The 22,020-nt window shown below is 58.3% G+C and overlaps 9 protein-coding genes across 9 annotated transcripts; 6 read left to right on the forward strand and 3 right to left on the reverse strand.

Moving 5' to 3' along the window:
- Positions 1–716: 716 nt before the first annotated feature.
- On the forward strand, positions 717–2,327 carry PSEUBRA_004726 (uncharacterized protein; the record flags this gene model as incomplete). The annotated part of the gene is made up of 1 exon (XM_016438232.1): positions 717–2,327. One exon carries the CDS (start codon positions 717–719, stop codon positions 2,325–2,327), a length of 1,611 nt encoding a protein of 536 aa, XP_016290703.1.
- Positions 2,328–2,696: 369 nt separating this feature from the next.
- Positions 2,697–4,403, forward strand: PSEUBRA_004727 (Endonuclease/exonuclease/phosphatase; the record flags this gene model as incomplete). The annotated part of the gene is made up of 1 exon (XM_016438231.1): positions 2,697–4,403. The coding sequence occupies one exon, from the start codon at positions 2,697–2,699 to the stop codon at positions 4,401–4,403; it is 1,707 nt and encodes a 568-aa protein (XP_016290704.1).
- Positions 4,404–4,846: 443 nt separating this feature from the next.
- On the forward strand, positions 4,847–9,451 carry PSEUBRA_004728 (Synaptojanin, N-terminal; the record flags this gene model as incomplete). Its single annotated transcript, XM_059465452.1, has 1 exon — positions 4,847–9,451. One exon carries the CDS (start codon positions 4,847–4,849, stop codon positions 9,449–9,451), a length of 4,605 nt encoding a protein of 1,534 aa, XP_059320448.1.
- Positions 9,452–9,679: 228 nt separating this feature from the next.
- Positions 9,680–10,393, reverse strand: PSEUBRA_004729 (Zinc finger, U1-type; the record flags this gene model as incomplete). Its single annotated transcript, XM_016438242.1, has 1 exon — positions 9,680–10,393. The coding sequence occupies one exon, from the start codon at positions 10,391–10,393 to the stop codon at positions 9,680–9,682; it is 714 nt and encodes a 237-aa protein (XP_016290706.1).
- Positions 10,394–10,789: 396 nt separating this feature from the next.
- On the forward strand, positions 10,790–11,590 carry PSEUBRA_004730 (Proteasome, subunit alpha/beta; the record flags this gene model as incomplete). The annotated part of the gene is made up of 1 exon (XM_016438222.1): positions 10,790–11,590. One exon carries the CDS (start codon positions 10,790–10,792, stop codon positions 11,588–11,590), a length of 801 nt encoding a protein of 266 aa, XP_016290707.1.
- Positions 11,591–13,589: 1,999 nt separating this feature from the next.
- On the forward strand, positions 13,590–15,683 carry PSEUBRA_004731 (Multicopper oxidase, type 3; the record flags this gene model as incomplete). The annotated part of the gene is made up of 1 exon (XM_016438219.1): positions 13,590–15,683. One exon carries the CDS (start codon positions 13,590–13,592, stop codon positions 15,681–15,683), a length of 2,094 nt encoding a protein of 697 aa, XP_016290708.1.
- A 213-nt stretch (positions 15,684–15,896) lies between these two features.
- On the reverse strand, positions 15,897–19,064 carry PSEUBRA_004732 (LAG1, DNA binding; the record flags this gene model as incomplete). The annotated part of the gene is made up of 1 exon (XM_016438239.2): positions 15,897–19,064. The coding sequence occupies one exon, from the start codon at positions 19,062–19,064 to the stop codon at positions 15,897–15,899; it is 3,168 nt and encodes a 1,055-aa protein (XP_016290709.2).
- A 774-nt stretch (positions 19,065–19,838) lies between these two features.
- On the forward strand, positions 19,839–20,317 carry PSEUBRA_004733 (Rad60/SUMO-like domain protein; the record flags this gene model as incomplete). Its single annotated transcript, XM_016438230.1, has 2 exons — positions 19,839–20,060; positions 20,258–20,317. The coding sequence occupies 2 exons, from the start codon at positions 19,839–19,841 to the stop codon at positions 20,315–20,317; spliced, it is 282 nt and encodes a 93-aa protein (XP_016290710.1).
- A 748-nt stretch (positions 20,318–21,065) lies between these two features.
- Positions 21,066–21,340, reverse strand: PSEUBRA_004734 (uncharacterized protein; the record flags this gene model as incomplete). Its single annotated transcript, XM_016438248.1, has 2 exons — positions 21,066–21,174; positions 21,243–21,340. 2 exons carry the CDS (start codon positions 21,338–21,340, stop codon positions 21,066–21,068), a joined length of 207 nt encoding a protein of 68 aa, XP_016290711.1.
- Between the last annotated feature and the right edge of the window lie 680 nt (positions 21,341–22,020).

Genomic DNA, 22,020 nt, shown 5'->3' on the forward strand with positions numbered 1-22,020 from the left:
GTGTATCCCCTTTCTCGCTATCATCCCTTCCCTCGAAGTCACGCAGACAGCCTTCCATCCGGAAAACCACAACGACCATCTAAGCGCCCACGATGAACCACCAATCCGTACGTTACCACGTCCCTCGAAGCGAATCGAAACCGTATAACTAGCCATGCACCCGTCGGTGGTGTCTTCCGAAAAGATGTGTCCGGGGACTTTCCCTACAGCGTGTTCTTGCGACGAGGCAAGAAGAAGGCTGCAAAAGGTCGACTCCGAGGAGTCGTGAAGCGGTCCTTTGCACGTCTCTCTGAGGAAATGGTTGAGATATGCCTACTACACAAGTAGGATGAAGAGGTGGAAGTTGTTGAAACTGCCGACCTTGAAGGTGACCGCAGCATCCGAGAGGATGAGCGAGCTGAACGCACCAGCGCAGCGAGAAGGCGAGAGCCGACTTGCAGGCGGTGCATTCGATATCGTGTTTATGAGTTGGAGGAAGGAGGGGAAGGAAGTGAGCTGAACGAGAAGATCTTGTTGCTCAGCCAGGAAAAAATGCTTCGCACCCTCACAGCTGCGCTTCCGGCCGGAAAGAAGATTTGGAGCCTCCACTCACGCGCGGGGACCGATTTTGCTTTCTTCGGCAGCATCCAGCCAAAAAGAGCGAGGATCACCGTGCATCTTCTTTCACTTCCAAGCAACCCTCTTCCTCCCCTTGCATCGTCTCGAATCTGCCAATCATGCTCGCAAGATCAAGCAGGAGCCTTATCGGCTCAACATGGTCAGCAGCTGGTGTCGCGCGCCCAAGTGCGAGGCTAGCGTTGCCGTCCATCGTCTCGCAGCTCCCATTGCGACGCACCTTTGCATCGTCCCCTACAACCCGCAACTCTGCCGCCGAAAGCGAGAAGTCGAGCAATGACCACGCCGATGCGAAGGAGGTCTCGAAATTCAACCGCCTGGAATACATCCTCCGCGAGCAGGTCGAACCCACTCACGAGTCGATGATCACTCAACTCGAGGACGATCACCTTTCGCACCTCCCCCTCGTCGTGAGCAGTGGTAGCAAGTGGGCGCCGCTTCCCGCAGGATTTTCGCTCCCACGTCGTGATCGCGCTTACAAGCATAACGACCCGCTCTCGGCGCGCATCGGCGCCGAGTACGTCTACAACACGTTCAACTTCCCAACTACGCAGCACCTCAAGCGGTTCAATGCCGAGCTGGCGTCCACGCTGACGCACAAGGCGCGCAATGTGCAACCCGTCACCTTCTCCAACCCAGCCTCGCGAACCTTCACCATGGGACTGCCGTCGTTCGTCGGCCTGGAACCTCCGTACCCAGTCAACAAGAACGTGTCCCTCGTCCTCAAGCTCCTCAACGAGTACCGATTGCGAGGAACCTCCGCGGAGCACAAACAGCGCATCGCCGAGGAACTCAGGAAGTACGTCGTCCCACACGGCTTCAAGCGCACCGTCCACATCTTCAGCCTGTACGTGCTCGAGCTGTTTGAGGCACTGCGCAACGCGTCCGAGCAGGAGGCGGCGGACAAGGTCAGTTTCGGCCTGATAGGTGACGGGGAGCAGGCGATGCCTGCGCGCAAGGCGACTAATCCGGTGAAGGGCTTTGGCGCTCTTCCTGGTCCGGGACAGGAGGGCTCTAAGGGCAAGCGGGAGAGGACGCCGCGAAGGAAGTCGGAGGGAGAGAGGAAGCCCAATCTGGCAGACAGGTTGAGGGCGGACGACCCGAGGCTGCCGGAAGCAGGCACGTTTGTTGCGCAGGATGGCGGCGCGATCCAATCGAACGATGGAGTGGACGGGCTGCAGGAGCATGTGCCGTTCCCGACGCCGAGTGCGGAGGAGATGGGGATCAAGAAGCCTACTGACACCGGGACTGGCAGTCTCAGCGCCGACGACCCGAAGCTGCCGGAGGCCGGCACATTTGTCGCACAGGATGGCGAGGCACATAAGCCGAGCAAGGGCGTAGACGACTTGCAGGAGCATGTGCCATTCCCCACACCGTCAGCGCACGAGATGGGCATGAACAAGCCCACGGACGATCTGTGGAGCGCAGGCAGCCCAACCACGCCGCAAGCACCCGAGTCTGCGCCGCCGCAGCAGGCGAGTGAAAGTGTCCATGTGCCGCAAGAGCACTCGAGACCAGCCGCCGCTGACAACGACGTCAACTCGGCCGACCTTTGGAGTGCTGACAACCCCAAGCTGCCCGAAGCAGGGACATTCGTTGCGCAGGATGGGGACGCGCACAAGCCAAGCGAGGGCGTTGACTCGCTAGAAGAGCACGTCCCCTTCCCCAAGCCAACAGCGGAAGAGATGGGCATCAAGAAGCCTACCGAGTGATATATGCGGAATGCAACCTTTCTGGCGGAATCCCTGCTTGTGTGTGGAATGTGTTGGAGCGGCGACTGTGAGCGCAGAGTGGTCTGCTGTGAGGTCCTTGGTCGAGATGATGTGAGCGATGGTGCCTGCATACGGCGAATTTCTCGGCGAAATCCAGCCTCCGTTCGCCCGCGGAAGTGTTGTTGTTAGCTGAGTTGTCGCGTGGACAGGTTCGAAGAAGAATCGAACATCAAGCTCAAGCTCGTCTGTCGTTGTATCCTCGACGCTTGCATGCTCATTCGTACTGTCTGCAGGACATCGCCGATCGCACTCAAGCTCTCGAACCGGCAGATTCATCTCGTGAAAGCTCGCCCGGCAGCCTTTCGCAAGATGACAGACTCAGCAGCACCATCAAACTCGTCCGCCCCACCCAAGAAGGGCAAGCAAAATCGGCCGTCACCCGAGGAGATCGAGGCCAAGCGTCGCGAGCGTGCAGCCAAGAAGGAGAAGGAAGCAGCCGAAAAGGCAGCGAAGGAAGCCGAGCTCGCTGCCGCCATCGCTGCCAACGGCAAGATTCCCAATGGCCACCTCGATGACCAGGGCAATACGCTTTTCATCCCTCGCGACTGGGCCTCCGTTGCCTCGACCGATGCCGCCTCGCAACGCCAGAAGGTCCGCGTTGTAAGCTGGAACATCCTTGCCCAAGGTTTGGTCCGACGAACGCTCTTCCCCGGCTCCGACGCCCTCAAGTTCAAAGACCGCTCTGTTGGATTGACGGCAGAGCTCTCGAGCCGCACGGGGCACGGCTGGGACGTCGGCTGCTTCCAGGAGGTTGATCGAATGGACGTACACGGCGAGACGATGCGCAAGGACGGTTTCAGCTACGTGTACGAGAAAGGGTACAGGCAGAAGCAGCACGGTCTGCTCGTGGCGTGGCGCAAAGATCTGTTCGGCGAAACAGCATCCAAGCAGCTGACAATCGATTTGGACGCCGAGAACGTCGCGCCAGCGGGTGAAGAGGTGAGGACTGCCTGCTCGAGAGTCACACGGAACGTCGGGCTGGTCGTCGCTCTCCGTCTGCAAAGTAAGGATGGGGAAGGTGCGTCAAGTCCAGGGCTGATCGTCGGCACGACCCACCTTTTCTGGCACCCGATGCATGCGTACGAACGAGCAAGGCAGTCCGGGATCCTGGTGCGCAGGCTGCAAGAGTTCAGAGAGGAGCTTGGGGAGGAGTGGAAAGCCGCACCTTGTGTGCTGGCGGGCGACTTCAATGACCAGCCTCACTCGGCGACGTATCACCTGCTGACGGGTCGCAAGCTCACCCAGCACTGCTTTGACGAGGTGGCATCGTCGAGTGTGGTGCACAAGAGCATCGACGAGCGCCGCGAGAAGGGAGGTGGGTCCAACGGATTTGCGCCGGGAACGACGGAGCCAGCTCGCGATGCGCCTGCCAACAAGGGCCAACCTGCAATGAGCGAGGTGTTTGACGGTCTGGCCAAGCAGGCACAGCTGGAAGGGAACGAGGAGCCGGCGGACGAGGAAGAGGACGCGGAGGAGCCGGAAGACGAAGAGGGCGAGGGGGAAGAAGGTGCGGATGATCGGATGCTCAAGAACTGCCGTGCTGCTACGGCAGAGGACGCCCTGCTATCTATCGACGAGCTGATCCAGCTGCACGACGTTTCACGGCCACGCCCCAGCTCATCCTCTGCTCAGTCCACCGAGACCCGACCAGAGGCCTCAAGATCAGACCACCTGGGCTCAGCCTACGCCCTCCACTACGGCCACATCCCGTCCGAAGACGGCAACTACTTCGGCTCGGCCGCTCGAGGCCGCGAACGATGGGACGACGAAGCCTGGACGCCCGAAACGCCCAATGTCCACACGGGCGACAGCACCGAGCCCATGTGGACCATCTTTTCGAGCCTCTTTTCTCTCACGCTCGACTACATCTTTATGCTGCCCAAGAGCGAAGGGCGGTATCCATCAGTCACGCGGCTGCTTCGCACACACCGCACAGAGACACTCCAACCAGGCGTGCCGAGGAAGGGCGTCTGCGCTTCGGATCACGTTGCTATCGGCGCCGAGATCGAGCTATGAATTCAAGAGCAATGTGATAGAACTCCAGAGCGATGCTCGTTCCCACGCACGATCAGTCAGCCTCTCTTGGCAGTGCGCTTCGCTTTGCGTTTGAGCGTGATCGTGTGATCCTGAGACGTTGTGGCGATTGAGATAACTTAGCATCCAAGTTGAGAATCGGTCATCGGATGGTGTTGGTCTCTTGAGTTGAAGCGAGCACCGATTTTTTTGACGCGAAAGCCGACGCACGCTTGGACCCTTGCGAACTCGCATGTGCTTTGCAGATCCTGCCATCATCCCCTACATCGTCACTGCGCCTTGTCCACGCCTTCCCGTGATTCAACCGCTTGCCTTTTGACAACGCGCCATCGTTGCGGGGTCATCTCTTGCTGCGCATACCCTGCCATGGCGCGATGACAATCACAGACACGCAAGGAGGCTCGAAGGTTCCTCTGACGCCTGCGATGACGACAGAGGATTCTCAACGTGATGGTAGCAGCCGCCAGGACCTCGAAGATGACTCGGCAATCACCGCGAAAACAAGAAACACCAAGGAGGATTTCGATAGCAGGGACACGGAAGGCAGAGATGCTGCCGCGGGGACTTCTAATACGATGAAGCCAAGCACAACGTATGGGATCGGTCAGACTCGCCCGGAGCCTGAAATAACAGGTGCTCCGTCCTCATCTCACAGCGTAGCGCAGGAGGATGCGGTGCTGCGCAAGGACTTCGAGTCCGGGCAAGAAGAATCCAGTACACCCGTCATTGCAGACAATGCCTCACAGATCGATCCATCGGCCCCCAAAGAGGCCCGTATCGCGAACAACATCAAGACCGCCAACACCATTCCAGATCCAGCGGTGTCGCTCTCAGCTGCCAGATCCACCATGCTGCCGCCCAGACCGAACATGCTGCCTCCACCAAGACCCAGCACTGCTGCTTCCTCGTTCATCAATCCGACTCCCACCTTGACACCTGGCTCAACATGGGGACCTTCCGCTGCTTTTGCCGCTGCTGCTCGAGCCGAAGCTGCCGAACCAGGAAGAATCGGCGACCTCAAACGCTTCACTCTGTGGGAGACAAAGACACGCTTCTACCTCGTCGCATACAACACTAGTCAGACAAGATTTCGTATTCTCAAGGTGGATCGAACACCGCCCAGCCTCAATGTGCCGCCACGTTCCGCTGCCGAGTCGGAGAAGGCTCGCGATCCCGTCGCTACGACAGCCAAGAGCGCAGCTTCAGAGCAGGAATCAGTCGTGCCTGCTGCAAAGGGTACTGTGTCGGCAGCTGGTTTAGCGGGCACTTCTAAGGATGCGAAAGCCGATGCTGGCAGAGGGCCAAAGGCTGAAGGTGCAGCAAGCGCAGCAGACTGCTCAGTGCGTGGACAACGGTTCCTTTCTCTCGACGATCCGCAGATTTGCAGACTCAACCGACGCATGCTCGATAGCAAGCAAGTACCTCGAGATTCTGCAGCAACACCAGCTGTCCCTTCGGCAGCGAGCTTCACCAAGGCTACAGGCGCCAACGCCGCCTCAAAGCCGGCTCCCGTGTCCGCCGTAGCTGCCGATATCAGCACGAGCGCTCCTTCCACCTCTTCAGCAGCAAAGCCAACTGAGACGTCATCAGCCTCAAAGACTTTCAGCACCGCCGCAAAGGGCAGCTCAAATGATTGGGAACTCAACGTCACCTCAGACCGCGTAGTCTACTCTCGCACTCAGGTGGCGGAGCTCCTCGACATGATCCGCGAGGGGAACCGCGCCACCGGTGGTCTCCAAGAAGTTGGCCGCTTCTTTGGCATCGTCGGCTTCATTCGCTTCACGAGCACATACTATATGGTGCTCATCAGTCGTCGCAGCGTGGTCGCCTTGATTGGCGGCCACTACATATACCATTGCGACGAGACGGTCATTCTGCCCGTATGCCATCAATCCGTGCTATCATCCATGCCAGGGCGCACAAAGCTCCTGGAGCAGGAAGAGGCGCGTCTGCTGCATCTCTTCAAGCAAGTTGATCTCAGCAAGAACTTCTACTTTAGTTACACGTACGACTTGACCAAGACTCTCCAAGACAATCTTACCTCGACGCCAGGTGATCCCCTTGAGCAAGCTAGCTCCGTCTCGCCCTCCAACAAGCCCCTCACAGCGTGGGGCTACAACGAAAAGTTCATCTGGAACCATCATCTGCTGCTGCCAGCCTTCGCCGCGTCAGAACACCTGCAACCCCACGAGGATCCTCGGAATGAATGGGTCCTGCCATTGGTCTATGGATTTGTCGATCAAGCCAAGCTGAGCGTCCTCAACCGCACAGTGTATACCACGCTCATCGCTCGCAGGTCGCGTCACTTTGCCGGTGCACGCTTCCTAAAGCGAGGCATCAACGAGCAAGGTCATGTGGCCAACGACGTCGAGACCGAGCAGATTGTCAGTGAAGCGCTTACGACCTCCTTCTTCGCCCCAGGCAGAAAGCCCTTCGAGCCGAAAAAGAGGCATCCTGGGTTCGCACCCAATGGAAGGCGGGGCATGGATCTGATACGCGCGAGTCGCCTGCGCGAGAAACCCTACTTTCCGCCCTACATGTCCGCGAACAGCAGCAATGCAAGACCGCACCATGAACAGGACGGCGAGGAAGACGATGAGGACCTGCCCTTGGACGCCTCGCCTCGGTACACGTCTTATGTCATGATGCGAGGAAGTATCCCAGTCTACTGGACGCAAGATTCGACCAACATGTCACCTCGTCCTCCGATCGAGATCTCGCTGGTCGACCCATACTATTCCGCGGCGGCGCTGCATTTCGACGAGCTCTTCCATCGCTATGGAACACCCGTCATCGTGCTCAATCTGATCAAGGCCAAAGAGAAGCAAGAGCGCGAGGTCAAGCTGCTGAGATCTTTCGGCGAATGCATCAGCTACCTCAATCAGTTCTTGCCTTCTAGCAAAAGGATCAAGTACATCGCATGGGACATGAGTCAAGCCAGCAAGGACCAGAGTCAGGACGTCATCGGCATTTTGGAGGACATTGCGCAAGAAATGCTCGACACCACGCATTTCTTCCACTCGGGTCCGGAGCCAGGTGCTGTTCGGGTTCAGCTGAACTCACGCGACGGGAGCAGCTCTGACGAGTCAAGAAGCACAGCCGCCCGCAGAAAGACGATACTGCTGCAGGAAGGTGTCGCGAGGGTCAACTGTGTCGACTGCCTCGACCGGACCAATGCAGCGCAATTTGTCATCGGCAAGGCGGCCTTTGGGCACCAGCTTCATGCGCTCGGTCTGCTCGACGACCCTTACTTGCCCTTCGACTCGGATGCCGTCAACATGCTCACCGAGATGTACCACGATCTCGGCGATACAATCGCCATGCAGTACGGCGGTTCTGCTCTCGCTCACACGACGGACACCTACCGAAAGAAGAACCAGTGGACCTCTCACTCGCGGGACGTGCTTGAGAGCGTCAAGCGATACTATGCAAATTCCTTTGCTGATGCAGACAAGCAAGCCGCAATCAACCTCTTCCTCGGTGTTGACCCAATGGCGCCAGATTTCGCTCCGCATGCTTTCCCAGAGACCATCCTCGTGCCTACAACAGCCGGAGGAAGCCATCAGGACGAGGAGAGCTCAAAGAAGGCAGTGCGCGCGGTGCCATTCCGACCGCACTATCAGCACTGGTACGATCCTCTGCATCTCCAGCCACACGGTTCCATAGAAGCACGTCAACGGAGACTCAAGGAGGTCGCAAACGCCGATGCTGGCTTCTGGGCCGAATATTATCGACCGAGCCTCTTTACCGACCTCAATCGTCACCACGCCTTCAAAATGACCGCAGTGCACCAGTACTCGCATCTGCATGGTGGCGTGTCGCATTCTTCGGGCGGCTTGGGGATGCCGCACAGCCAGTCTGCTTTGAGCATGTACTCAACACAGATCGGCGGCACGGCAGATCTCTCACGCCACACTCGCTCTGCATCCAGCTCGAGTTTGGCTTCTACGGCGTTCAATCCTATGCAGGCTGAGCTGATGGTCGAGTATCCCAGCCCCTTCAAGCCGCGCGGGTACAAGAATTCGCAGCAACAACAGCATCGTCGTCAGTCGCTGGAAGATGCACGTAGCTTCATCACGCAGACATCCGCGACTATGGTCAATGATCCGCGAAGCCCTACCTCGCCTCAGAAAGGGTTTCAATACTCGTCGTCCCCAGCGACGTCGACGACGACGACTCTGCCACCGTCGAAAGCGATCATTGGCGGAGTGCGACGCTGGATCTCGATCAACAAACCGGGTGGGTCTCCTCGAATCGGCATTCATGGTCAGCGTAGGGGCAGCAAGCGATACAGCATCGCATCCTCGGATGGTGGAGAAGGTCCCTCTGGCGATGCAGGACGGAAAGGTGCCTCGGTTCAGAGTCGCAATGGTGGCATGAATGGAGCTAGCACGTCCTTGTCCTCAGGGAGCACAGCCGGTGGATTCGACCCGCATACCTTCAACTTCGCCGGCCGTTGGCAGACCGTCAATCCCGTAGGCCCAGCCGTCGCTGGTGCCAACGTGGCCATCGAGGCAGCGCTCACCAAGGCATGCAATCCGTACATTTCGGAGGAGGAAGAGTCCGAGTATGCATTCTACACGACGCAATTCCTCGACGAGTACGCGCGGCCGAGCGACACTCGCTCGGATGAAGTCGCCGATGTCACCATCGGGCTCGAGCGGCACGCGCGTCCCGCGAATGCGGCGTTGACGGACCATCACCTGATCGACGAGAAGGACATCCAAATCTACGAAGACGGAGTAGCGATCAGCGACGGCAAGCCGAGCGCAGTGGACCGGTTCGTGCGCTACTCGAACGTCGACCCGGTGCTTGTCACGCATGCTAATGCTGCCAGCCAGCTCGCCTACTCGATGGCAACTACTGCATACCAGCCTGTACCCATGACGGCGGGCGGCTCGTTGAGCGCTGTTGGCGGGGCAGTGTCTACTCCCGCGGTGCCGGCTACAGGCTTGACTGCGTCTGAGGCCAAGATCCGCGCTTACAGCTCTTGGCTGTCGCTGGGACAGACCAAATTGGCTAGCTTTTAGTGGTGCAATGCACGAATATACCCTTGCTTCGCGAAGCACAGACTGAGCGTGACACAGATGCAAACGCGCGCAGCCAAGGTGTGTGGGAGATGATGATGCTGAGTCGAGATGAGAGTGCAGATGATGTTACAAATACAGATGGGCTGGCCGTCAAAGCAATCCGCTTGCAGGCCTGGGTATGTTTGTCGAGAGCAAGAGAGGTCGGTCGAAAAAGATCCGTAGGCGGTGTCATTTGAACATGACTTGGATCGAAAAGGTCTTCCCATCGGGGTCGTAGTAGCTCCAAGTCGCGGGCTCCGGCCTTGGTCTCGCTCCTGGCGCAGAAGACGTCACGAGCCCTGTATCCCTCCTGTCGATCTCCCTGCTCTGGAGCTTGAACGCGATCGTCTCGTATGGCTCCGCTGCAACCACGAGGTACTGGTGGTTCCGATCCGGCGTCTCGACCTTTTGTTCGAACGCGCCCATAAACCTGTGCATTGGCGTGACCCCTTCTTTGATCTCTGGCAGCGATACTTGGAATAGCAGTCCTAGTCTCCCTCCCTCTCCACCTTCCAGTAGCGGCTCCCGTACCTTGCTGACCTTGTACCCCGGCCTTCCGATCTTGACAAATTGCTTCTTGGGCACCGTCTCGACCGCAGTTGCGGTGAGGAGCTTGTTCGAGTTGTACGCATTCTCCTTCGCTTCCCGCGCCGCTCTCCTCGCCAGATTGGCTTGATGCTTCTTTCCCTGAGTGTGTGCGAGATAGCTGCCCTCGTTGGTATGCAGCGTGAGGCAGAGCCTACATTCGAGTCCGCCAAGGTGGTTCTTGAGCAGGTAAGGGTCTTTTGCGAGATCGATGGTCTCGAGCGCCAGCTTCCGGAGGCGGTCGCGGCGGTCGACATTGGACTCCGAGGCACCGGCGATACCGGCGCCCTTGTTGCCGCCTCGAGAAGAGAAGTCCATGTCGTCCGCGGCTTGATCTGTGGATGAAGGTAAGAGTCGAAGTGCGAACGAAGGTCGAGGTTGCAATGGGCCAAAAAGTGATCTTCCGAAGTCCGAACTCTTTCGAAAACTTGCAGAGTGTTACATCGCGTTTTCGTTGGGCTCCATCTTTGCGGAAAATGCGAGACGATCACTCCACATCGAAGCCTGGAAACGCGTTCGTAGGCTCCGATGCCTCAAGGTGAGTCCACGCAAGCTCAGCAAAGTGCACGCTTGAGCCACCTGTCACTTTTGACCCATCGTATCTTCATCCTCACCATTTCCATCATCATTGTTGCCGACGTCGTTTGCACCAGCACCGCAAGAGACACGAACCCCAGTACGGATCAGCAACAAGCTCAGCGACCACTCGGCATCATGGTCCACTTCCACCCCGGTCAAACCTGGTCTTCAAGCCCCAACCAGGCGTACGCCAACATGGGGACGCCCTCGTTCAGCTCTGCAGCTGCCTCATCCTCGTCCGACCCGACCTCGCACACATCTCAACCCATCGTCACTGGTACCTCGGTGCTCGGGCTCAAGTACAAGGACGGTATCATGCTGGCCACGGACACGCTCGCATCGTACGGCTCGCTCGCGCGATTCATGGACATCACCCGAATCTCGCAGTTCGGGCAGCACACCCTCATCGGCGCATCGGGCGACATGAGCGACTGGCAGTACGTCCAGCACATGCTGAACAAACTCATGACCTCCGAACAGGTCGCTGCGGACGGTCACACGCTGACGCCCACCCAGATCTATGCCTACCTCGCGAGAGTCATGTACAAGAGGAGGAGCGACATCAACCCGCTGTGGAATTCATTCGTTCTCGGTGGTGTGGACCCCAAGGATGGAACACCGTTCTTGGGCTATGTCGATCTGTTGGGAACCACGTTTACGAGCAGCACCATCGCCACTGGATTCGGTATGCACCTCGCCCAACCACTGCTCAGGAAGATGGTCGAAGGAAGGGAGGATAGCTTGACGGAAGCGGAGGCCAAGGATATCTTGGAGAACTGCATGAAGGTGCTCTTCTACCGCGATGCGAGATCGCTCAACAGATTTAGGGTTGCCAAGGTGTCGAGAGAGGGATGCGAGATTTCGGAGCCATACAGCGTCGCGACGTCCTGGGCCTTTGCGGAGAAGCTGCGCGGCTACGGGCCCCAGACTCAGTAATTGCAGCATCCGCACACTCACGCCACTTGCACTGTACCAATACATTTGTTTTCCACTGACGCTTTGCTCGTCTGTGCGTCGAACTGCGAGTCGCATCAGCCGGTGTGCATCATACCGACGACAATCTCTCTTTTCGCCGTCGGCCGCTGCCGAACACGGCGATCTCCATCCTTCATCACACGCAGAGCCGATATCCGAAGACCCGACAGGATAGATAGCGCAGTCCCTTGGGACGAAAGCCCAGCTCATCTGTCACGCAGCCGCTTCGACGAATACCGCGGAACACGGACGGCCCGTACACCGGGCCCGTTCGGCGGTGGTCGCGCCAATTTGGCGCCATGTGATGCTTCAGAAAGTTCGTGGACAAGCTTGACAGAGTCGCGCGGCGTAAGGTTCGACCTTCGGAGCGGCCGCCATCCAGAGTTGTGATCGTCACATTACCTCAGCGACTCAGCCAGGTAGTCGGCAGTTCTGCATAGTGGGCGCACACTCCAATCAACCTCAAACATGTGCCAGGGCGACGTCGCCCGTGACTGTGTCGATCATCGAAGAGAAGCTCGACGCCACTGACTCGGTCGCACCTTGTGCTCTGGCACACGGACATCGATGACTGCTGAGCAGAGCGACGTGACAGGTGGCCGCAACCTCCGATCATGTCAGCCGACCAGAAGGCTCCTGCGCTCAGACGCCAAACGCCCTTTCGCTGCCTCCGACACTCGTGTGAACTCGCGTCGTGTCACGCCCACTGTGATGATCGGAAACGCCGTCTTGTCCACACCGATTCCGCTGAACAGCTGCGAGAGATCGCGGCTGGTTAGCTGCTCGAGATGAATGGCGCGGGTTGAGAAATGAAGCCCCACCGAGCTCGTACCGGAACATTAAGCCTTCATATAGGCGTCATGCACGATAGTGTGCCAGCCACAAGCCCTCGCAAATGGAGCATCACGGCGCCTCTTGTTTCCCTCCAAGTCGAGAAGATTCGAGGGGATTACGCAGACTCCTGACGAGCAAACATTGTTGTGGCCTCCTCGTTGCTCGAACCGCCGTTAAGAACCATCACGTTGTTGGTCACAAAAGTCCCGTGTAAGCTGTGTCATCGACTCTGGGTCGACAAGCCTCTGCAGTGCACGCATGGGAAGCACTTCGAGACCGCCTTCGGCACTTCTCCGCCGCGGTCATTCAACTGTCGTGACAACGCCTCCCTCGGCAGTCCCTTCTCGCCTCGCAGCGATGTGGGTATGCTCGCGGTTACCGTTTCAAAGGCGGAAAGACCGAGCCAATACCTTTCGTATCTGTCACTTCCGGAAAGCACTCCGAACCAAGTCGTCTCTCTTCGTGCTCTCCTGCTGACTCGGTCACATCCTCCCTCATGGCGCACCTTTGCTGACTTCATCTCCCCTGACACTTGCCCACAGTCACCTCATCCCGGACTCGAAATGGATTCACACGGTCAGAGCCGCGTGATTGCGCTCTCTCATATGGGCTCACAGCCAAGGCAGACGGCACATCCGCCGCCTCGAAGTGCGCCTGTTCGGAACCTAGGCTGAAGACTGGCTGAGCAATTAGCTGCCGTCCGTCCGCCTTGGCACCGACGCCATCTCACCAAACAGCTCCTTCACATCGACAGAGTGAGGCAACCTCGCCAACAGCGCGCAACCGTGGTCGGTGGGGTCCATCGTCGCCACATCATCCCCCTTCGTCTACTGTCACTGACATCTGTCACCAACAGCTACAGTCAGCCTCCCTCGGCCCACCCGGAGCTGGGCTTCCTGCGAGCCACAGTGGGCTTCGGCGCTGCCGTTGCCGCACAGCTTTGCCCGGGTTACAGTGTGTGGGAGGTGGACACTTATAAGCGGCTCAGTCAAAAGGAGAAGCTCGTCCTGTCACTCCCCTTTCTCCTCATCGATCACCCCTCGCAGACTTCTTCTCCTGTCGACTTTCACCCTCCAGCCGGGCACAAACTCGTGATAGTGCCTTTTCACATCAATCTTCCAGTAGGATGAGGCATTCGTGGATATCATTGGCCTTCATCTGGCTAGCTGCCCAGGCTGTTCTGGCTTTTCCAGCGTCATTCGGTGCAAACGAGCATAGCAGCGATGCCAATACACCGACCATTCGATCTGATACAGACTCATCTGGCTCGGACTTCTTTCTCGGATCTGATATTCTTGGTGGCGACGGAGTCAGTGGTGTCTTGCGTAATCTTGGCGACACCGTGATCCGAGTGGGTCAAGGTCGACATCCGGAATCTCAGGCTCTTGGGGCAGACCATCGCCACGAGTACGAGAACGAACGTGGGCACGGACACCAAGGAAGGCTGGACCGAGAGCACGGCAAGGGTCATGGCGGTTCTTACACCAGCGGTGACGACCGTTACCACGGCAAACCAGGCAAGTGCAAGGAGCGCGACTTCACCCCGCGCACGCGTCATTTCGACTGGACAGTGACGTATGGCTCTCAAGCACCCGACGGCTTCCTCAAGAAGCGCATCTTGGTCAACGGTCAATCTCCCGGCCCAACGATCGACGCCAACGAGGGCGACACCATCGTCGTCCGAGTCCGAAACCTCCTCGACCAGGGCACCTCCATCCACTGGCACGGCATGTTTCAGAACAGCACGCCCTTCATGGACGGCATCGCTGGCTTCTCGCAATGCCCCATCCCGGCCGGTGGCGAGCTCACCTACCGCTTCAAGATCCAGAACCAGTGCGGCTCGTACTGGTGGCACAGTCACTCCAAGATGCAGTACACCGACGGTCTCTATGGGGCGCTCATTGTACACTGTAGAAACGCGCCGTACAAGAAGTGCCGCGACTACGACGACGAACGGATCTTTATGTTTGCCGACAACTACCACGACTTTGCCGACTCGATTGTCGAGCAGCTGCTCTCAGCGCAGGGGTACAACGGGACTGCTGCGGCGCCTTCTCCGCAGTCCGGGCTGATCAACGGTCGGGGACAATTCAACTGCGCTGCTCTGGCACGAGCGAGGACCAAGCAGCCAGGCACGCCTGCTAGGTGCACTCAGCTCGCTGCCCCTAAGATGAAGATCGAGCCGAACAAAAGATACCTCTTCCGTTTCATCAACACGGGATCTCATGCGCAGCACATCATCTCGATCGACCGGCACGAGATGTACGTCGTCGCTGCAGACGGTACGCCGGTCAAGAAGCACAGAGTCCACCGCATCCCCATCCACAACGGGCAGAGGCACGATGTCATCGTCCGCACGAACAAAGGTCAGGACGGGGACAGCTTCCTCCTCCGCTCGACCATGATGACTTCGTGCTTCTCGTTCGTCGACCCCTTGCTTGACCCGGTGGCCAACCTCACGCTGCAGTACCACAAGCCCGGAAGTCGAGTCCATCCTCGCGCACCCATCCCGCGCGATTGGAAAGATGCACTTGGTGGCCTGTGTCGAGATCTCAACGACTCCGAGCTCGTTCCTGCGGTCGACACCTCCGTCCCTGCGAACCACAACCTCGCCTCGCTCGGCATCTTCAATTCTCAATTTGGCAACCTGCAGCTCGCCAACGGCACCACCCTCGGCCGCTTCTTCATCGACGGCGTCACCCAGACCAACTACGTCAACCGACCGTATCTCGAGGTCACCCACGCTGGGCAGCGGATCAATTCCTCTACGATCGCCTCGCTCGTCATCCCGGACGACATCTGGGTGGCTGACTTCATCATCAACAACGAAGACACGTTTCTCGACCATCCGTTCCACCTGCATGGGACGGACATGCACGTTGTCGCCCGCGGGATGGGCAGGATGTCGCAAGCCCAATGGGTGGCCTTGAATCGGAACGGCCGCGCGCAAGGGGCACGCGCGACTGGATTGAACCTGCGCAACCCGCTCCGGAGGGACACGATCACAGTGACGAGATCGAGCTACGTCGTGGTGAGGATCATCGCGGATCTGCCTGGCGTGTGGCCGATGCACTGCCACATCGCGATGCATGTCGCCGAAGGACTGATGGCGGCGGTGGCGATCCACCCGAGGAAGGTGCAGCAGATGCCGTTTAGTCAAGAGGTGCTCGATCTGTGCCCCACCTCGCCGGCCGCGCTGAACGTCGTTGAGCCCGCGTGAGGCGAGCTCAGAAACCGGTCGCTTAACACCTCGTCACCATCGCTTCTTGTTCTCACAATGACTCCCAATGCTGCCCTGAAGGCGATCTACGGACACTCGCAAACAAAAGCCAAGCCCGGCACTTTCACCATCACCTCCGACTCGAACCTCAGATGACATGTGCAACAATGAATGCTGTGCTTCAACTCCAGCGTGATACAAATACAAATGAGATCAAATCACTCTCAAACTCCAAGCGCCGACCCTGGGCACGCCTGCAACATCTCCCAACCCGAATCCCAACCCCTTGAGCACCTCCTGCGTCGTCTCGTGACCCGTTGCCCGCATGAGCTGTACTAGATCTTCGCACACCACATGTCTTCCCGAGTGATAGGCCGTCCCATCCGAGTCGTTGACGAAGATCAGTGGCAGCAAGAAGTGGGCTGGTACTCCGCCCTTGGGTGAACCCGCTTTGCCTGTTAGCGCGACCCTGAGCATGTCTCGTAACGCAGGGAGGCTGACGGTGATAAACGCCTCGGGGTCCTCGCCCATCTCTTTGCGCTTGGTGCTGTGTTGCACGCGCAAGGGACCGAGGGGGCCGACCCATACGTCGAGCGGGATGGGTTCCGCCGTGATCGCTGCCGGAACGATAAAGTTCGTCACGGTCGTCACCAGCGTATGCCGCGCCTGGTCGTAGGTGGGCATCGACGTGATAAGCGGGAACGGCGTCATGGGCACCTCGCATGGGCCTTCGTCTTTACTCGCCTGCGTGGCAGAGGTGTCAAAGTACGAATACTCGAAGCGCGATACGCCGATCACCGTCCAAACGAAGCTATCGTCCACCTCATCTACCGTCTTCTCCCCCGAGCTGTGGTCCTTAGCGACGGTAAGCGTTTTCGGCGTGACATAGACGATCGAGTTGCTCTCCGGCGTTTTGTGCGTGTCGTGGGTGGATGCTGGTGGAAAATCGGAGCCTGCACCGTCCGAATGCGTCGAAGCGAAGGTCACCGCCAAAGGTTCCGCCCCGAGTTTGTCGGACGACGTGTGTCGCCAGGAATCTGGGATGGTGGCACAGAGGTAGCTCCGAGGGGTGGAAAAGTTGGGCTCGAGATGCTCCGAGTCGCCAAAGACGGTTTCGGCGTCGTTGCTTGGCACAAAGCGCATCAGGGCCACTTTTTGCAACTGCCCGACGGGTCCGTAGAGGTTGAGGTCGTCGGTGTTCTTGCTCTCGGCGTCGTTTGCGCTGGCGCCGACGCTTGCTGCAGTCTGAGTCTGGAAGGTCTCGCCCCCCTCGACCTTGATCGCGGACGACATGCTGCTTCCGGGCTTCTCGCTGGTCGCCGCATTGCTCGTTGAGGGTCCGTTACCGTTGGATGATCCGCTGACGGCAGCCAACTTGTCCCGCAACGCCCGATCGATGGGCACTCGTCGCGACTTGTTCCCCGACCCCGCCGTCAGCAGCTCCCCCGGCGGATCCAGCTGCGGCAACTGCACCACCCCCTTGTCCACCTTGCACACCACCAGCGGGTCGCTACTGCACCCACTGTTCACGTCCGTCAGCACAACCGTCGAGCCGTACGTAACGCTGTCCTCTTCCGCCCCTGCGAGATCCGCCAGGGGTGGACGGGAGATGAGCGTCACGCGGTAGGTTGACCACTCGCCGCCATGGGCCAGCAAGCTCCCCTCGACACTGCTGTGCATGTACTTTGTGCGGGCAGATTGCGAGTTGATGCGGTTGAACAGGGAGACGAGCGATCCGTTGTGGATCTGATTTGTCTGGCCGCGAGGTTTGGCAGTCTTCTTGGAGGATTTGGAGATGATTGTGACGGGGGCGGATTCGAACGATGCCCATGCAAGACCCTTGGGTAGGCGAGAGAGGGCCTCCGAGCTTGTCTCCTCGTTGGCTGGACTACCCGCGCCGGGAGCGGGGGAAAGCGCGTCAGCGCGGGACTTCTTGAGCGGACTGAACAACGGCAGGTGCGGTTCCAGCCCCGAAGGACGCAGCAGATTCAGCTGCAGACGAAACGACTTGGATCTTCCCGTAGGTGTAACGTAGAGAGACCGCATCTTGGTCTCCAGGCCACTGTCAAGCACGGCAACCGTCTCATTCGAGAAAAACTCGTCCGTGTCTCCACGCACAAGCAGGCTGACGCGGCACTGATCCTCCTCATCCGCATCCTCTGCCATGCTCGACGTGGTCAGCGTAGCAGCTCCGTGCTCGGCGTACCTCCTCAGCGGGCCCGTGACGCTGATTATGGGTGGAGGGTTGAAGAATCGTTTTTCCGATCCATAGCTCTTTTGTGCCACCGAGGCGTGTGCGCATCGAATGGTGGTCATCTTAGTCTTGGACGACTCTGCGACGATGGGACCGGTGACGGTGTTGGGCTTGGTGAGCGTGTCGATGCTGGCAATGTACTCGGCGATGGCCTTTTCGACTCGAGTGCGGCGCTCCATAGGCCCGATCTCGCGGTACTTGCGCTTGCCCAAGATCTTTTTGGGCTTCTTGATGGGTTTCGAGGGCTTCGATGGCGAGGGCTTGAGTTTTGTAGGGCACTCTTCTGGGGCCTTGGACGCTTCCGCGGAAGGCTCTGTGGCGAGACTGGAATGGAGGCTGGCCATGAACAGTTCCAGACTGGCGTCGATGGCTTCGTTGCCGACGGCGCCCGTCTTCTCGCCGCTCTCAGTGGAAGCCGCAGGGACGGATGCGTCTTCGCTCGGCTGAGAAGCAGCGCTGATGGTGGCTTCGTGCGTCGAGGACTCGGCTGGCAGCAAATTGGCTTCGCGCAATAGATTGTCGACGAAGCTCTGGGCGGCACTGTCTGCGGCCGTGGCCGATGCTTGAGGCTCGGGCGTCGCAAAAGCTGTGTGAGCGACGGAAGCGGTGCCTAGCTGAGGTGTCGCCTGTAGTGATGCTACCTCCGATTGTTGTGGTGCAGGCGAGCCAGACAGCGGTGTGGGCATGAGCGAAGCAATGAGTGTCTCGAAGGAGGCGATATCCTCAGCTGTCGCCGGTGTCCCCTCGCCTTGGGTCGGCGTGTTGTAAGTCGTGTTGATGTTGGAAGCCTCGATTGGTGTGTGAAGTGCTTCAGTTTGCGAACCAAGCTGACCGGTCAAGCTCGCGGTGAAGGCGTGGATCTGCTCTTCCAGTGACGGTTCAGCATCGGCCGTTTTCTCGAGTGCTGTAGGAGGAGGCAGCAAGTTTGTCAGGTTGGCGGCGCCGAGTGACGGAGTGCCATCCATCATGGAGGACCCAAAAGGAGCAGGCCGGCTCGAGGCAGCGTCGTCGTTGCTGAATCCGGGGCCAGCGTGAGGCTGTTGGTTCTTGAATGAGTCGGTGCTTTGATCCGATGACCCGCCTACTGAGCCAGCAACAGCCGAATCTATTGACTCGCCTGCCTCCATTCTGTCGATGCTATGTCCGTGCTGCAGCAGCGGCTCCGTCTCGCATGTGCTTGAGTGTGCTTCAATGCTTGAAGAGAAGCCTATCCGTTCGGGCAAGGTTCCGACGATGACACTGCGAGATTAGCTGACTCGATGTGATCTTATTCGGGAGCGCTCCGGTGAAGCGTGGGAACGTCGGTAGAGCCGTTCAGCTGTTGAGCGAGACTTCTGTGTAGGTCCCGCAGCTTCCTAGCCGTTACGAGTTGGCTTCTGGGACGAAGACGCTGGATGCTCTTTGAAGGGTGTGGGGACGACGGTCGAAAGTATCGATGAAAGCTGTCTCTGATGCAGGGTCGAGATGTTCTCGTTTCAAGAAAAATTTCAAGGCAGCACATCACGGACCAACCGCCTAGAGCACCCTCTGACTTTCTGGAAATTTAGAAAATGCACGCCCTAAAATCACCCACAAAAAACGGGGCACACAAATTAAGTCGAAAAATCCACCTGTCAGCTCCACTTTCGTCTGTCCGCCCACACTGTTCAAGTGCCCTCGGTTCCGACTGTGACTTCACAGGGCCAAGTGAAGTGCGGGTCGCTGAGCTGCGTCCAAGAACGCATTGACTCAGGACGCGTTGATGTGATTGACAGAAAAGCAACTTCAACTTTGATCTTTGCCACAAAGCGTGACGATCAAGAACTCAGCCTTCCTTCCTTCCAACCACATCCTCGTCTCTCGAGTTCGACCCGTACACACCGCAAAACCTCGGTCTTCCACACACACCTCCCGCAAACATCATGTCTGACACAGAAGCTCCTCAGCCCAAGCCCGAGGGCGCTGAGCAGCTCAACATCAAGGTCAAGGACGCCGAAGGAAACGAGGTCTTCTTCAAGGTCAAGCGCACCACCAAGCTCTCCAAGCTCAAGAAGGCCTATGCCGAGAGGATGGGCAAGCCCGAGAACAGCGTCCGCTTCATCTTTGACGGTCAGCGTATCGGTGATCACGACACTGCCGAGACGGTAAGTACTTGTGCGCAGCACAGCGCTCGGCCCGTTAATTCTGCACTGGTCCAAGGGATCTCACGAAACTGACACGATCCGCTTCCGCACGTCTCTCCTTACCCGTATGCCTTCCGCACAACTTCGACGACCATTATCGGGTTTCATGCCCGTCGCTTCCGTATTGACGCTTCTCGCTTGCGTTCCTCGACCTGCAGCTCAACATGGAGGACCAGGACGAGATCGACGCCATGATCGAGCAGCTCGGCGGCCGCTAATTGAGCATCACCATCCTCGACTTTCTGCTGGCCAAAACGTCTCCGCAGCAACTATCAGATACCCTGTCCTCTACCGCACCCTCAACCGTCACCTCGCAGCGAGCGAAGGATGCGGGGCTTTGCAGTCCCATCACGGCAAAATTCTTCGCCTTCAATCCTCGCACGCCTCATCGCGGCCGTCACACGCTCGACCTGCACATTTGCACGTCAGCAGCATCAGACCCGCAGCTCGAACCACCGCCTGGATGCCGCATCCGCCGCATCGCATTCCCCTCGCCTGCATCAAATCCACCCATACAAACCTCATCACACCCTTGTACGCCCAGCACCAGACATCCTTTCGCGGCTGCTGGATGATTCGTCGCCTGTACTCGATCTTCAGTGCATCAAATGTATTTGTTTCCTCACGTCCAACTCGCTCGCTTCTGCATTTGATCAGGTTCGATTCCCTTTAGATTCGAGCTCGTTCTCACCCTAGCATGTTCACAGGGAGGAGCCCGTCGACATCCGCTTCAACGCTTCTCATCTCTGGTCGTGACGCGCAAGTCTGGTTGTGCTCTTCATTTGGGCAGTGTCGGTGCGGATAGATGGCAAAAGAGGGGTATCGTATTGCGAGGATTTCAAAGCGGGAGCAGTGGTGTATGAGAGCGTGGCGGGACGGGGGTCGACGAAGAGCGCACTGGTGCTGCGTTGGGCACTGGTGTGGACTGCCGGGCGAGGGGGGTGTTGTCCTAGTGCGGAAAGTGGATCAGATCTTGCCCCTCCGACGACCACCGCCTCGTCCACCACAGCGACAGCAGAGGACGTCGGCAATGCAGTTGAACGTCGCCGTAAGACACGATGCGACGGCGGAGACACTGTTACAACTCAACAAAATCAGTACCCTGTCCTGGATGAAACCTGAGGAGAAAGGGTGGGTGCTTACATGGTGTGAAGGACGCTTCCGATGGCGGAAAAGATGGAGTGAAGAATGCCAGCGATCGCCGAGACGATGCTGTTGAGGCACGAGGCTACGGCGCCCATCTTGAAATCTCCTGCTTGGCTGCGAGCGAGGGTACTGATGGAGTGTGTTCGAGGGTCAAGGCGGTGCTGAGTGGAAGGTTGGACGGATGGATGGGCCGAAAGAGATGGATCAGGAGAGGGGCTTATAAGTACCTTTTGGCCCCTCACACCTCTGCGGAGAGAGAAGGGTATCGAGGGTCTATACGGTTTTCGGCAAGGAGAGCCTTGGTTCTGCCTGAACACCTACGCCGGTTCCACGACTTGGACTCATCCGGTGCGCAATGACAAGCCGAAAGCGCAAAAGCTTGACAACCGTCTACCTCATACTGCCTTGCACGTCTGCACAGAGAGGCGCAGACATCGAACAAGGTGAAAAGGCAGTGCCAAGTGGCTTGGGTCCTCTCACAAATGACGTCCTATCCCAAGCCGAAACAAAAAGCCTCAACTCTATCTCTCAGAGCTGCATGAAACAGGTGCGGAGTTGTAGAAGCCTGCCCCTTGCTGCGGAATAACGTGGGTGGGCATGGCGCGTGACTCAGCCCCGCACGCGAGGAAAAGCGAGGCTTTGGGAGCGCTTGGTTCAGGGTCCACATCCAAAAAAAAAGCAGGACGTCATCGCTGCCATTCGACTCCGAAGAACAAACACAAGGTTGCGCTCAACCAGCACCAACATCGGCACAGGGGCGTCACCTCGCTCCCAT

The sequence above is a fragment of the Kalmanozyma brasiliensis genome, assembly GCF_000497045.1.
Source record: "Kalmanozyma brasiliensis GHG001 unplaced genomic scaffold PSEUBRA_SCAF4, whole genome shotgun sequence".
NCBI classification, from domain to species: domain Eukaryota; kingdom Fungi; phylum Basidiomycota; class Ustilaginomycetes; order Ustilaginales; genus Kalmanozyma; species Kalmanozyma brasiliensis.